The 16,789-nt window shown below is 42.0% G+C and overlaps 1 protein-coding gene across 1 annotated transcript in view; it reads right to left on the reverse strand.

The window, feature by feature from the left end:
• Window positions 1–14,155: 14,155 nt before the first annotated feature.
• CFI (complement factor I) overlaps window positions 14,156–16,789 on the reverse strand; it is a 69,592-nt gene continuing 66,958 nt past the window's right edge. The window contains exon 13 of the mRNA XM_069743847.1: window positions 14,156–14,464. Coding sequence (XP_069599948.1) covers window positions 14,250–14,464 — 215 coding nt within the window. The 3' untranslated portion in view covers window positions 14,156–14,249. The remainder of the gene's footprint in view (window positions 14,465–16,789) is intronic.

A 16,789-nucleotide genomic window follows, 5' to 3' on the forward strand; every position in this document is an offset into this window, starting at 1 on the left:
TGCTGGTGAACTTTTAACCCTTATAACTCCCTAACAAAAAAAATTTTGTTTCCAAAATTGTGCTGATGTAAAGTAGACATGTGGGAAATGTTATTTATTAACTATTTTTTGTGACATATCTCTCTGATTTAAGGGCATAAAAATACAAAGTTTGAAAATTGCAAAATTTTAAAAATTTTCGCCATATTTCCGTTTTTTTCATAAATAATCGCAAGTAATATCGAAGAAATATACGAAAACGTGGAAACTCCAGCTCAAAAAATGGTGAAAATCTTTATTAGTCCATCTTCATTTAAAAGGACATCCTTACAGGTTACTAAGGACACCGGTGGTTACATGAATGTAGGCAACGCGTTTCGATCACGCAGGATCTTATTCATGCCCATATACATTCCACGTTTGGTCTTGCTTATATATATACTATGGACCTATCACATATTCCATTGAAATCACATGACAAATAGACAGGTCCTGCAGATCACTGCTGCATAAATTCTATCGCAAGACAAAGCGGAAAATAGCAGAAAATATATACAAATAGTAAATACTAATATAAAATATTAACAATGATAATATAAAATGTCATTCCTTCTATTTTGACCCCAAAAAGAGAAATGGAAAACAAAATTTTAGCCACTATACCAGAGTCACATGATGGTGCATAAGGTCCTAAAGACCGCAGTCAAATGAGCTTAAATACAGGAGACATGTATAGAAATAGCATCAAAAAAATTCTTATAATAAAGATATTAACAGTAATGATACAAAATTTCATTTCTTTTATTAAGACCTGCAGGGGAACGGGTATTTAAATTATACATCCAAAAGGCTTCTCTGGTAAGTAGCCGCCTTTTAGTGTCACCTCCACGTCTATGTGAGTGAACTTTTTCAATACCCTGAACTTTTAACGTTTTAATATCTCCCCTATGTACTGTATTAAAATGTTTGGAAACCATGGATACATTCCTGGTGGTAAAATTTAGAGATATTAGCGTCTCTGATATGTTCCGTAATGCGCGTTTTAAGTTTACGTGTTGTGCAGCCTATATATGCTAATTGACAGGCTGTGCACTCCATTTTATATACTACATTTTTTGTATGGCAATTGATATAGTTATTTATTTTATAACTCTTATTTTTTTCTGAGTTCGTAAATGTGTTCCCAGTTATAGAGTGTGCACATGTACTACACGCTGTTGTGCCGCATTTAAAGAAACCTTTATACTCCAACCATGTACTCCCTTCAAGTTTAATTGTAATAGTATTTGGAGCAACAATATCCCCTATAGTTTGAGCTTTTCTTGCAACCACATTAACTCCATCCTTCAGGATATCCGTAAGAATATGATCCTCATAGAGGATGGGTAATCTATTATTAATAATATTCTTAATTTGTCCAAATTGGGGGCTGTACTGAAGACATACATGGGGCTTATTATTATAATTGTGTCTCGCAGATAGGTTATTTTTATTTGATGTTAATAAATCATCCCTGCATTTCTTGTTCACTATTTTTTTGGCCCTATCAAGCGAGCAATACGGATATTTACGGTCACTGAATTTTTTCTTTAAATCCCCATATTCCTTGAGTCTGTCTTCCTCCCTACTGCAATTACGTTTAGATCTGGTGAATTCGCCAACTGGTATAGCTTTGATTGTGTGAGCAGGGTGACTGCTAGCAGCATGCAAGATAGTATTCCCACTTACCGGTTTAATGTGCGTCTTACTTACAATGAATTCACCATTTATACCGCACAGGTCAAGATCCAAAAATGAGATACTGCAAGGGTCCCAGACATAAGTGAACTTTATACCAAAGTTATTATTATTTATATATTCTACAAATCCCGGTATGGCAGACACATCGCCCCCCCAAATAATGAGGGTGTCATCGATGTATCTGCCATACCAGGAGATGCAATCAATGAATGGATTACTGGCTGAGTAAATATACTCCTGTTCCCATAAAGCCATGGTTAGATTAGCCAAAGATGGGGATTATTTCGCTCCCATTGGAACTCCTGATGTCTGCACATATATCTCATCCCCCAATGTGAACACATTATGTTTCATAAGAAAAGATATAACCTGTGAACAGAAATCAATTAAATTCTGAGAGTAATCTCCACATTCAGTGAGGTGAAATTGTAAGGCTCTTATTGCCACCTCATGTGGTATACTTGTATACAAAGATACAACATCACAACTGAGCCATGTGTAACTTTGTTCCCATTTTTTATGTTTAAATATTTTCAATAGTTCTCGTGAGTCCTTAATATACCCTGGCATTCTCAATACCAAGGGCTGAAGCAAAGAGTCCACCCATTCACATAGATGTTCCAGACCTGATCCAATACCCGAAACTATAGGACGCATTGATGGAAAGCCATCCCTTTTGTGCACCTTTGGGAGGCCATACATAACAGGAAGTTTTGGGTATTGTACGTAAATATAATCTGCTTGTTTTTTGTCTAGCACTGCCAAACTAACACCTTCAGCAATTAAATTGGCTGTTTGCTCATTGATTTTTTTAGTTGGATTTTCTTTCAATTTTTTATACGTGGCAGTGTCAGACAAAAGTTCAGTCATTTTTTCTTTATAATCCCCTATGTCCATAATTACAATAAGTCCCCCTTTGTCACTCTTTTTTTATAACAATATCCTTCATATTTTTTAACTCCTCCAATGCTTTACGTTGTTTATGTGACAAGTTATTCTTATGGGTTCTAATAGGGCTAGAATCTTGAAGATTCTTAAGATCCTTTTCAATTAATTCCTGAAATCTGTCCATACATTCAGCTCTTGATTGAATCGGGTAAAAGTAAGGATTTTTTGTTTTGAAAGTTCTTGAAAAATTCTCAGGTCCCTCTACCGATGTTACTTGTTGTTCTTTCGATAATTTCAGTAAACAATTCAGGGCAACTTGTTCCCTAAAATCTAGACTCTCAAATTCATTAATTCTTGGATTCCCCATATCCTCCGATACTACTTCATGGTCTGAGAAAAAATGTTTCTTTATTGTCAAATTCCTAATAAATTTATTAATATCCAAAATTGTTAAAAATAAGTTGAAATTAGCATCAGGAACGAAGTTGAGACCCAAGGCCAGTACATCCAAATGATCCTGAGTAAACTCATGTGACGATAGGTTCAATACATTATTTTTTCTTTCTATTGTCTGTATTTCCTCCTGTGACGTGTCGTTACCCCTAGATGTTCTTTTGTGTTTCCTTCCGCCACGTCTTTTCCATTTTTTAACACCTTATAATTTCCCTTTCTTCTTTCATTTTCTTTCAAATTTTGTATCATTACTGTTAATATCTTTATTATAAGAATTTTTTTGATGCTATTTCTATACATGTCTCCTGTATTTAAGCTCATTTGACTGCGGTCTTTAGGACCTTATGCACCATCATGTGACTCTGGTATAGTGGCTAAAATTTTGTTTCCCATTTCTCTTTTTGGGGTCAAAATAGAAGGAATGACATTTTATATTATCATTGTTAATATTTTATATTAGTATTTACTATTTGTATATATTTTCTGCTATTTTCCGCTTTGTCTTGCGATAGAATTTATGCAGCAGTGACCTGCAGGACCTGTCTATTTGTCATGTGATTTCAATGGAATATGTGATAGGTCCATAGTATATATATAAGCAAGACCAAACGTGGAATGTATATGGGCATGAATAAGATCCTGCGTGATCGAAACGCGTTGCCTACATTCATGTAACCACCGGTGTCCTTAGTAACCTGTAAGGATGTCCTTTTAAATGAAGATGGACTAATAAAGATTTTCACCATTTTTTTGAGCTGGAGTTTCCACGTTTTCGTATATTGCTGCTGCTTGGCGTCTCGGTCTGGACGCATCTCCGTGCTCAATCATCTATGGTCTGGTTGGTGAGCTGGCTACGGTTTTGTGCCGTTTTTTTCTCTTTATTAAATATCGAAGAAATGTTACCACTAACATGAAGTACAATATGTCACGAAAAAACAATCTCAGAATCAGCGGGATCCGTTGAAGCGTTCCAGAGTTATAACTTCATAAAGTGACAGTGGTCAGAATTGCAAAAATTGGTACCAAATTGGCTCTGTCACTAAGGGGTTAAGACAAATTAAATGAAGATAATAATAACAAAGAATTTGTGATTGCAATCATTTTCAGGAAGAAACTGAGTATTATCTGACAGAATTGCAATTGTCTCAATACTTTTGGCCACAACTGTATATTCATATGTTCACAAGTTACGTTTTTTCCTGCAAGCAAAACCTGTTCTCTTGACAATAAATAAGCTGTTTACAAAGAGCAGGTTTTGCTGCGTTTTTTTTCCCTGATTTTTTTTCATTGTCTCTCGTGCATGTTGATAAAGTTTAGTGCCCCCCCCCCCCAAAAAAAAAAAAAAAAAAACATGATGCAACTTCCTTAGGCTTTTGCACTAGCAATACAGCAAAACTTGATATCCGCATTTTTTGCTGTGTTTTTACACTTACTGCTTTCTATGGGTGAAAAAAAAAACGCTTCAAAAACACTGGAAGTGACATTCTACAGTTTTCAAATTCAGTCAGGAAGAAAAATGCGCATGAAACGTCTGAAATCTCATAGCTTTTGCTGGTACTGTAAGGCGCCCAAACAGCAGAAAACCCCCACTAGTGACCCCATTTTATAAATTACACCCATCAAGGATTTTATTCAGAGGTATAGTGAGAATTTTGAACCCATAGGAACTTCACAGTATTTGATAACATTAGGTCGTAATATTTAAATTTTCCTTTTTTTTTTTTTGCTTTATCCAGAAAATTTTGCACTTTTGTAAGAGGAAACCTGAAAAAAAGTGGACGCCACAATTACCCACTTTCGTTTGAGCGCGGCGATACCCCATATGTAGTCAAAAAGTTCTGTTTGGACACACGGCAGAGCTCAGAATGAAGTAAGCAACATTTGGAATGTAAATTTGGCTAGATTAGATTGCAGACACCACGTCTCATTTGCAGAACGCCTGAGATACCACAGCAGAAACCCCCCACAAGTGACCCCATTTTGGAAGCTAGACCCATAAAGGAATTTATCTAGGGGTGCGTTAAGCTTGATGAACTCATAAGTTACTTAGTTTCATAGGTTGAAAAAAGACCTACTGTAGGTCCATCAAGTTCAACCTTTCTCCATCAATTGTTCATTTTGTCACTAAATTAACTATAACCCACAATGTTATATGTATTGTGGAAATCATCCAGCCCTTTTTTAAAAGCTGTTATAGTGTCTGCCATTACTACCTCTTGTGGTAGGGCATGTAAGGGGAAAGACCGGATCGTGGGTACCTGCACTACACCGGGTCCAGAACTGTCGAGGCTGCGTCCCATGGTGTCCCATGTTGTCCAGGAGGAGACAATAAGGCCCGGACATGTGCCGTGATCCGGAAGCCGGGGGCGCAGTTAAAAGTGAAAGCGCACGCAGCGTCAGCTAGTTTCTTGCCAGCAGTGACACACGGCCTACCCGATGCCAGAACACTGCCAGGGCCCACCACAGTAACAGGGAGAGAGCCCTGTACAGCTGATCGCTGCACGTAAGCCTGAGGGCCAGAGAAGGTTGCAGAACTGTACGCCACTGCTCTCGTTGCTGGACATTGCCACGCCCCCCGACCAGGACCCTGACAGTGCTGCGGCCATGTTTGCATTGGCCACATCCAATTATGGACTAGGGGCCCAGCTGAAGGTATCGGAGACCGACCGCTGCTGCCAGAAGACTGACTACCGTTGCCTGCAGTACCACATTGGACAATCACAGCGTAAGCCATTGTTGGCGCTACTGACTTCCAAGCATCATCTGCAGGCTGAGGAACATCTGACCCGATAAGTGTTTGAAAGAACTTGTGTTACCTCATTTATTGTTCAATAACTCTGCATAACCATTACAATGTAACTGTTTCCTCATTTAACTGTTTGCCTCCCTGCGTGGAGCATTCCACTGTTAAATTGTTAACCCTTGTTCTGCCTCTCGTGCTTCACTGCATCCCGCAACCTGCTCACACTTGGCGTAGTCGGCAGGATGCAGTCTAGAAGCACAGAGACAGCAGATCAAGCCGCCACGGGTGCCCCAAGGGCTAGCTAGCCATAGGGGGCCATGCTCAGCAATCTCCCAAAATTCACAGGGAGCAATTCACTGCTGTGGGACTGGACTGAGCGAGTCAAGGGAATGCTGAGAGTACACCCCATGACACCCGGTATGCAGGCAGAGATTTTGGTGATGACCCTGGACAGGGAAGCCAGATGTTCTGGGATGTTTCCACCCCCCTTTCCCCCCCCCCCCCCCCCACGAGTGGAACACCTTTACCAAGGTTCTGCAAATTCTAGAGGAGATGCATGGGGACCCCACGGATACTGGGGAATTGTGCATGCGCCTGTTCAGCCGAGTACATGAGTGGAAGTCCATGACCCAATATATGAATGCCTTGCAAGAGATTCACGCAGCAATCACCAAGCGGGATGATATTGGTGTGTGGCCTCCCGACATGATACTAAGAGGCCAACTGATAGCCAGTCTTAGAAGCCCATTGCTTAAGCAGGCCCTGCGAGAGCGCTTGCACGTTAGTCCCTGCATGTCCTTTCTAGAAATAGGGGTGGAGGCTCTCACGAGCAAGAGCAGGAGATTTTATCTCTTTTTTTTATACACCCCAAAATCTTGTTTGCTTTTGTGGATGCTGCTTGACATTGAGTACTTCTGCTCAGCTTACTTGTAACGAGAATAGCCAAGTCTTTCTCCTGTTCTGTAGTCCCAAGTATGGTCCCATTTAATGTATATGCATCTATAGGTTTACTCCATCCTAGGTGCATTACTCTACATTTTTCTACATTAAATCTCATTTGCCAAGTGTTTGGCCATTCAGACATCTTATCCAGATCTTTTTGCTAAATTGTACTGTCAAGGTCAGTGTGAGGACATTGGAGACTCCATTTTGGATTTATTAATTCAGGCCCAATATATTTCCAAGAGATCTTCCTCCACTCCTGAAGTGGCCCCCACCCTTTGGAGAAGTACATAAATCCCCAAAAGAACAAAACTTCGCCATTTGGCCAGAGAATTATCTCCCACGTGTTAATGAAGGCAAAGAGGAGAAGAACTAGGACCTCCTGCAGTCTTTTATGAAAGGCGGCCCACATCAATGGAAAGCTCTAGACCGAGCATCACCAACATATAGAGATGAGTTATGAGAGTACCATGAAAGTGTAGACACTTGGGCACGACACCTAGAGATGAATTATGAGAGTACCATGCATCTTGGGGTTAAGTCCAATATACCACCAGAATCCTGGGAGCCCTCTGCACACACCCCAGTGTCTCATATTTCTCTAGTTGACCCGGATACCGAGCTATCGAGATTGGCTCTTCAGAACCTCTTAGCCGACTGAAGATTGGACTCTCCATATCGGTCCAGCCCAAACGAACCCGTTGAGACGTCAGTCGTCCCATTTGGACCTCCCACTAGGAAGTTATCTGACTTTTTGATGATATTCTAATTTTGTGAGAAGCACCACCTGGTATATACATATACAGTATAGTGTTGAGCATTCCGATACCGCAAGTATCGGGTATCGGCCGATATTTGCGGTATCGGAATTCCGATACCGAGATCCGATATTTTTGTGATATCGGGTATCGGTATCGAATCAATAGGGATGTGTAAAATAAAGAATTAAAATAAAAAATATTGATATGCTCACCTCTCCGGCGGCCCCTGGACTTCACGCTGCTATCTGGGAGGCTTCTTTGTTTAAAAAGCGCGCCTTTCGGACCTGTGAATGACGTCCCGGCTTCTGATTGGTCGCGTGCCGCCCATGTGACCGGCACGCGACCAATCAGAGGCCGCGACGTCATTCGCAGGTCCTCAATTCCTAGAATTAGCAGTTTTGTGAATGAGAATGACGTCGCGGCTTCTGATTGGCCGCGTGCCGGTCACATGGGCGGCACGCGGCCAATCAGAAGCCGCGACGTCATTCTCATTCACAAAACTGCTAATTCTAGGAATTGAGGACCTGCGAATGACGTCGCGGCCTCTGATTGGTCGCGTGCCGGTCACATGGGCGGCACGCGACCAATCAGAAGCCGGGACGTCATTCACAGGTCCGAAAGGCGCGCTTTTTAAACAAAGAAGCCTCCCGGATAGCAGCGTGAAGTCCAGGGGCCGCTGGAGAGGTGAGCATATCAATATTTTTTATTTTAATTCTTTATTTTACACATCCCTATGGATCCCAGGGCCTGAAGGAGAGTTTCCTCTCCTTCAGACCCTGGGAACCATGAGAATACCTTCCGATACTTGATGTCCCATTGACTTGTATTGGTATCGGATATCGGTATCGGCGATATCCGATATTTTTCGGGTATCGGCCGATACTATCCGATACCGATACTTTCAAGTATCGGACGGTATCGCTCAACACTAATACAGTATGTATTATAATAATGCTCCCACTGTTGAGTTATGCCCAGGACGAGTAAAGTCTGGGCATATCAAAAGATGGACACCTCCACACTGTTTCCCCTCATATTTTATAATGACACCCCATTCTTCCCCCATGAACGATGAACCACCACAGTGTCTTTCCTTATGAACAATAACTGTCAAGCCACCCCTTCTTATCAACTATGAACTATACACTGTCCGCTCTTCACACTGTACCTGCGTTATACAGTAAAATATAGCCTCAACACTATCCCCATCTTCAGTAGTCCTACCCACACTGTACTCCCTCCATACTGTGTCCTCTTTAACCCCTTAGCGACCGCCGATACGCCTTTTAACGGCGGCCGCTAAGGGTACTTAAACCACAGCGCCGTTAGCTGTGGAAAAAGTGAATAGCGCCCCCCAAAGGCCGATTTTCTCCGGGGTCTCGGCTGCCGGGGGTAGCCGAGACCCCAGAGAACATGATTCGGAGGGTTTTTAACCCACCCCGCATTTGCGATCGCCGGTAATTAACAGTTTACCGGCGATCGCAAAAAAAGCGATCTCTTTTTAATTTCTCTGTCCTCCGATGTGATCGCACATCGGAGGACAGAGAAAAGGGGTCCCAGGTGGCCCCCCAATACTCACCTAGCTCCCCCGATGCTCCTCGTGTCTCCTGGTGGGCGCCGCCATCTTCAAAATGGCGGGCGCATGCGCAGTGCGCCCGCCGGCCGGCCCCACGAGAATCTTTGGGGTCTCGGCTGCCGGGGGTAGCCGAGACCCCAAAGAGCATGATCGGGGTCGGTTTTACTGACCCCTGTTTTGCGATCGCCGGTAATTAACTGTTTACCGGCGATCGCAAAAAAAAAAAAAAGTAAAGTGTAATTATCTGTCCTCTGATGTGATCGCACATCAGAGGACAGAGAAATAGGGGGATTCGGGGACCCTACAATACTCACCTGTGTCCCTGGATCCTCTTGCTGCTCCTCCTGGCCGCCGGCAGAAGAAAATGGCGGACGCATGCGCAGTGCGCCCGCCATCTGTCTCCATCTGCTGGCCGGCAGGAGAACAGCAGTTGGGGCTAAAATTAGGGGTAGGGCTAGGGTTGGGGCTAAATTTAGGGTTAGGGTTGGGGCTAAATTTAGGGTTAGGGTTGGGGCTAAATTTAGGGTTAGGCTTCTTTCACACTTACGTCGGTACGGGGCCGTCGCAATGCGTCGGCCCGACATACCGGCGCACGTTGTGAAAATTGTGCACAACGTGGGCAGCAGCTGTAGTTTTTCAACGCATCCGCTGCCCAATCTATGTCCTGGGGAGGAGGGGGCGGAGTTACGGCCACGCATGCGTGGTCAGAAATGGCGGATGCGACGTACAAAAAAACGTTTAATTGAACTTTTTTTGTGCCGATGGTCCGCCAAAACACAACTGATCCAGTGCACGACAGACGCGACGTGTGGCCATCCGTCACGATCCGTCGGCAATACAAGTCTATGGGCAAAAAACGCATCCTGCGGACACATTTGCAGGATCCGTTTCTTGTCCAAAACGAGGATTGCGACGGAATGCCAAACGACGCAAGTGTGAAAGTAGCCTTAGGGTTAGGGTTGGGGCTAAAGTTAGGGCTAGGGTTGGGGCTAAAGTTATGGTTAGAGTTTGGATTAGGGTTAGGGTTTGGATTTGGATTAGGGTTGGTATTAGGGTTAGGGTTGGCATTAGGGTTACGCTTGGGATTAGGGTTAGGTTTGGGATTAGGGTTAAGGTTAGGGTTGTGATTAGGGGTGTATTGGGATTAGGGTTAGGTTTGAGGTTAGGGTTGAGATTAGGCTTAGGTTTGTGTTGGATTTAGGGTTTTGATTAGGGTTATGGTTAGGGTTGACATTAGGGTTGTTTTGGGGTAAGGGTTGTGATTATGGTTAGGGTTAGTGATTAGGATTATGGATCAGGTTGGGATTAGGGTTAGGGGTGTGTTGGGGTTAGGGTTGGAGCTAGAATTGGGGGGTTTCCACTGTTTAGGTACATCAGGGGGTCTCCAAACACGACAGCCAATTTTGCGCTCAAAAAGTCAAATGGTGCTCCCTCCCTTCTGAGCTCTGCCGTGCGCCCAAACAGTGGGTTACCCCCACATATGGGGCATCAGCGTACTCGGGATAAATTGGACAACAACTTCTGGGGTCCAATTTCTCTTGTTACCCTTGTGAAAATAAAAACTTGGGGGCTACAATATATTTTTTGTGAAAAAAAAAATATTTTTTATTTTCACGACTCTGCATTCTAAACTTCTGTGAAGCACTTGGGCATTCAAAGTTCTCATCACACATCTAGATAAGTTCCTTGGGGGGTCTAGTTTCCAAAATGGGGTCACTTGTGGGGGGTTACTACAGTTTAGGTACATCAGGGGCTCTGCAATCGCAACATAATGCCCACAGACCATTCTATCAAAGTCTGCATTCCAAAAAGGCGCTCCTTCCCTTCCGAGATCTGCCGTGCACCCAAACAGTGGTTTACCCCCACATATGGCGCATCAGCGTACTCGGGATAAATTGGACAACAACTATTGCAGTCCAATTTCTCCTGTTACCCTTGTGAAAATAAAAACTTGGGGGCTACAATATCTTTTTTGTGGAAAAAAAAAATATTTTTTATTTTCACGACTCTGCATTCTAAACTTCTGTGAAGCACTTGGGCATTCAAAGTTCTCACCACACATCTAGATAAGTTCCTTGGGGGGTCTAGTTTCCAAAATGGGGTCACTTGTGGAGGGTTTCTACTGGTTAGGTACATCAGGGGCTCTGCAAACGCAACATAATACCCGCAGACCATTCTATCAAAGTCTGCATTCCAAAACGGCGCTCCTTCCTTCCGAGCTCTGCCGTGCGCCCAAACAGTGGTTTACCCCCACATATGGGGTACCAGCATACTCAGGACAAATTGGACAACAACTTTTGGGGTCCAATTTCTCTTGTTACCCTTGTGAAAATAAAAACTTGGGGGCTAAAAAATCTTTTTTGTGGAAAAAAAAAATTTATTATTTTCACGGCTCTGCATTATAAACTTCTGTGAAGCACTTGGGCATTCAAGGTTCTCACCACACATCTAGATAAGTTCCATGGGGGGTCTAGTTTCCAAAATGGGGTCACTTGTGGGGGATTTCTACTGTTTAGGCACATCAGGGGCTCTCCAAACGCGACATGGCGTCCGATCTCAATTCCAGCCAATTCTACATTGAAAAAGTAAAACGGCGCTCCTTCACTTCCAAGCTCTGCGGTGCGCCCAAACAGTGGTTTACCCTCACATATGGGGTATCGACGTTTTCAGGAGAAATCGCACAACAACTTTTGTCTAATTTCTCCTGTTACCCTTGTGAAAATAAGAATTTGTGGGCGAAAAGATCATTTTTGTGTAAACAAAAGCGATTTTTTATTTTCACGGCTCTACGTTATAAACTTCTGTGAAGCACTTGGGGGTTCAAAGTGCTCACCACACATCTAGATAAGTTCCTTAAGGGGTCTAGTTTACAAAATGTTGTCACTTGTGGGGAGTTTCCACTGTTTAGGGGCTCTCTAAACGTAACATGGCATCCGATCTCAATTCCAGCCAATTCTGCATTGAAAAAGTCAAACTGCGCTCCTTCACTTCTAAGTTCTGCGGTGCGCCCAAAAAGTGGTTTACCCCCACATATGGGGTATTGGCGTATTCAGGAGAAATTGCATAACAAAATTTATGGTTACATTTCTGTTTTTACACTTGCGAAAATAAAAAAAATGGTTCTGAATTAAGATGTTTGCAAAAAAAAGTTAAATGTTCATTTTTTCCTTCCACATTGTTTCAGTTCCTGTGAAGCACATAAAGGGTTAATAAACTTCTTGAATGTGGTTTTGAGAACCTTGAGGGGTGCAGTTTTTAGAATGGTGTCACACTTCATTATTTTCTATCATATAGACCCCTCAAAATGACTTCAAATGTGATGTGGTCCCTAAAAAAAAATGGTGTTGTAAAAATGAGAAATTGCTGGTCAACTTTTAACCCTTAACTCCCTAACAAAAAAAAATTTTGTTTCCAAAATTGTGCTGATGTAAAGTAGACATGTGGGAAATGTTATTTATTAACTATTTTTCGTGACATATCTCTCTGATTTAAGGGCATAAAAATACAAAGTTTGAAAATTGCAAAATTTTAAAAATTTTCGCCATATTTCCGTTTTTTCATAAATAATCGCAAGTAATATCGAAGAAATGTTACCACTAACATGAAGTACAATATGTCACGAAAAAACAATCTCAGAATCAGCGGGATCCGTTGAAGCGTTCCAGAGTTATAACCTCATAAAGTGACAGTGGTCAGAATTGCAAAAATTGGCCTGGTCATTAAGTACCAAATTGGCTCTGTCACTAAGGGGTTAAATACCACTCCTCACTGTCTAAAATAAAAATTCCTTGTATCTTCAGTTCCACTAAGGAGTACTTACCTTCCTCTCCTTAGTGACGCGCTCTATCACAAACAGTCCGCACCCCATGTACCGTGCTCATACAGCCTGCACCCCCTAAATACTGTATAGTCCACACCCCATGTACCACGAACATACAGCCTGCATCCCATCTAACCCCCACATATAGCTTGCACTCCCTTTTCCCCCTCACACACAGTCTGCACCCCCATGTACTTATACCTTCACTCCCATGCCCCCACATATACAGCTTGTACCTCCATATGTAGCCCCCCACATACAGTCTGCATCCCCATATGTATTTTATTTATTATGCATTGCTCATATCACCGCATCATGTTTCACCGTGCTTTACAGACATCATCATCGCTGTCCCTATTTGGGCTCCCAATATAGATTCCCTATCAGAGGAAACCCAGGCAAACAGAGGAGAAGATACAAACTCCTCATATATGTTGTCCTTGATGGGATTTGAACGTAGGAGTAATGTATATAGGGAACTGTGTAGGCCATCATATTTTATGTAGTGGGCTGTGAAAGCCATCATACTGTATATAGGCACCTGTGCTGTGAGAATATCACGCTGTAGGCCACCATACAGTATATGGGGAGCTGTGGGGACACCATACTATAGATATAGACTTGTGGGGACACCATACTTTTTATAGGGAGCTGTGTGGACATCAAACTATAGGAAGTTGTGGGGATAGAATACTGTATATAGGGAAGCTGAGGGGGGCATCATACCGTATATATGGGGCTGTTGGAGTATTGGTGCATTTTATTAAATTTTAGGGGTACTTGGGGGAGAATATTAAATGTTAAGTGAAATTATATATATATATATACACAGCAGTTAAATAACAGGTACAACTCTAAATAAACTAAATTTACATCGCTAGTAAATTGGAATACTGTATGTCCCAAATCTGCAATAAGTGCATATTGTATGAATACCTATAGTGAAGTACCTCTAAAGGTCATAATTCACAGTATGAGGCAACTAGTAATGGTCAGTATTCGTAATGGTATATAATAATGACATAAAAAAAAACTAAGCCCTTCACTACCTTTGACGTACATGTACGTTAAAGGTAGTGTCACTGCCTTTGATGTGGGCTTGCTCTTTGAGCCCACATCTTTCCCCGCACTTGATGGCTGACTTGATCAGCCGTCTATTGCCTCTAACAGCAGGAGGAGTGGTGCTCTGCCCTCTACATGTTGCTTAAAAAATGTCTGAAATTATAATTACTTAAAAAATTGAAATACTGAGGAAAATTTGGAGTATACCTTTATTAATGTTGATAATGTGTGTACAATATAGTCAGTTCAACGCATAAGAACTTGTGGATAATCTTGTAGAAGTTATCAAACATCAAGTTTTGCAATAAGTTGTCTTCCAACATGACGACTTATCCATTCAAAGTAGTGCGCGACTTTTGTGTACACTCCAGGGTAACCAGGTTCACCACAGTTCTCCCCCCAGCTTACTATCCCCCATACATATGCCACCTTCCCAGCATAACATATCAGGGGTCCTCCTGAGTCGCCTTTGCAGGAATCTATTGATCCATCATAAGTCCCTGAAACAGAAAAGTAAAAAAAAAAACACTTTATATTATAATGCTTCATTTTATTTGAATGAGTTCATAGCTTTAGACGTAAAACATTTCATTGTAGTGTGTGATAATCTTAGAGTGGACTTTTTATACAGAATTGGGAATTGTATGAGTTGCAATCATTTACATTACAACTCTAGTGCCACAGGTTCCTATACAAAGTATAGAAGTCACACACGTAGCGACCGTGGTGATAAAGATGTCAGTATGATGAAGTGAGCTTTGTCATCTTGGTTGCTGTCTATGCAGAATGTAGCTGCAGATGATAAACACATTTAAACTTTTGTGAACTGCATAGGCAGCAAATGAGATGACTAATGTGGTGGTAGTTCCCCAGGGGATGAAATGTTTAGTTACAGCAATGAGTATACACTAGAGCAGTATACCAATCTGCAGAACTAATGTAGTGTGTGGAAAGTGGCAGTAAGAGTTAGGCCATGGCACCACAAAACTGCCATCATTTTATGGTAAATCTCACACCAGTTGACCTTCCATTCCATCTTTTACTGTCCGCTCAGAGCCATACACTTTTTGGATGTTTTCCTTATAAGCGCTACAGGTGTAGTTGTGGGTGTCTGGTTTTACTGTATCTGTAAAATCTGCAACTTCTTATTATTTGCTAGGGTCGCCAAAGGAAACTTACTTTAGGCCAGATTTATTAAATAGGAGAAAGTGACACAAATTTTGGCACAAATCTGTAGCTGTGCAGGTGTTGATATAATTTACTGTCCAACAAGGAAAAATGCTCCAAAAGCATTGATGGGGACCTGTCACCAGGTTTGGCCGATATAAGATACGGCCATCACATTTCAGGGCTTATTTATAATGCTGTATATAAACCTCTAATCCGACCTGCAAGAGAAGAAAAATAACTTTTATTATACTCACCTGCAGGGCGTTCCGGTCCGATGGGTGTCGCAGGTCCTGATCCAGTGCCAGCCTCCTGCTTGCTTCATGGCTTCCCGGCATCGTGCAAAGTACTGCAGTGCACAGGCGCTGGGCCTCTCTGACCTGCGCACTGCATTACTTTGTTCTGCCCACAACAGAGCAGAGAAGTGCGCCTGCGCAGAAGCGGGATGCCAGTGAGCCAGCCATGATCAAGCAAGAGGGTGGCGTCGCAAGAAGATGGGAGGCACCGAACCAGGACGTGCGATACCCATCGGATTGGACCGCTCCACAGGTGAGTGTAATAAAAGTTATTTTTCTTATCTTGCAGGTCAGATCGGGGGCTTATCTACAGCATTATAGAATGCTGTATATAAGCCCTGAAAGGCAGTGGCCATAACTCGTATCGGCCAAAACTGCTGACAGGTTCGCTTTAAACCTTTCACTATGAAAATGTAGGCTAATCTGCAAGCATCGTGTTATAGAGCAGGGGGAGCTCAGCAGATTTATATATAGTTTGGTGAGAAAAGATTCAGTATAACCTGTGTTTTAATCATTTAATCCTCTGCTCAATCAACAGTATAAGGGGACAATACATGAGACAGGTTGTGCCGGCATTCTGACATAACACTGTCAAAATTGAGATGTCGCACATTTTTTGCATAGCTCCTGCTTGCACAAAAACACTAACTTTTAGCATTTTTACGTCAAGTTTAGAAACTTTTTGAAATGTCGGAGATTAGCAGGGGGGGGGGGGTCAAATTCATCAATGCAATATAACTGTACTAAGTAGATTTCTTATGTTGGCAAACAGGAAACTGAAATATGTGCCAAATTCACTAAGACATACACCCCGTAATGAGATTAACATATCTTTCCCCAACAGAAATTAATCAATACTGGCATACAAATTTGTCAGAGTGTAAATGTGGTCTTAATTCGTGCCAAAGTTATTGCAGTGACTCATGCCGTATGTTAAATTTGGCGCATCTATAGAAACTTTAATCTATAACACCTAAGTCTCCTACTTTGTGCCAAAAAATTGTTCCAAAGCCATGCCTTCCCTGAATGAAACCACACCCTTTCCCGCTAAACCTGGCCCGTTGTTGAAGGAGGAGCAAATAGAATCTCATACATACAGTAAACGGTATGTAACACAGTTTTTTTGTGTAAATTTCACAAGGTTTCTGTCACATATAGTTTTGTAAATATGTTATTTATTTTAAAGCACCACTAAGTCCAGAGTGCTGTACATGTGCTAAAGTGAAAAGCAAGTACAAGAAACAATATACACTGCTCAAAAAAATAAAGGGAACACTAAAATCCCACATCCTAGATATCACTGAATTAAATATTCCAGTTGTGAATCTATTCATTACATAGTGGAATATATTGAGAACAATA

Source organism: Ranitomeya imitator, chromosome 1, assembly GCF_032444005.1.
Source record: "Ranitomeya imitator isolate aRanImi1 chromosome 1, aRanImi1.pri, whole genome shotgun sequence".
In the NCBI taxonomy this organism is placed as follows: domain Eukaryota; kingdom Metazoa; phylum Chordata; class Amphibia; order Anura; family Dendrobatidae; genus Ranitomeya; species Ranitomeya imitator.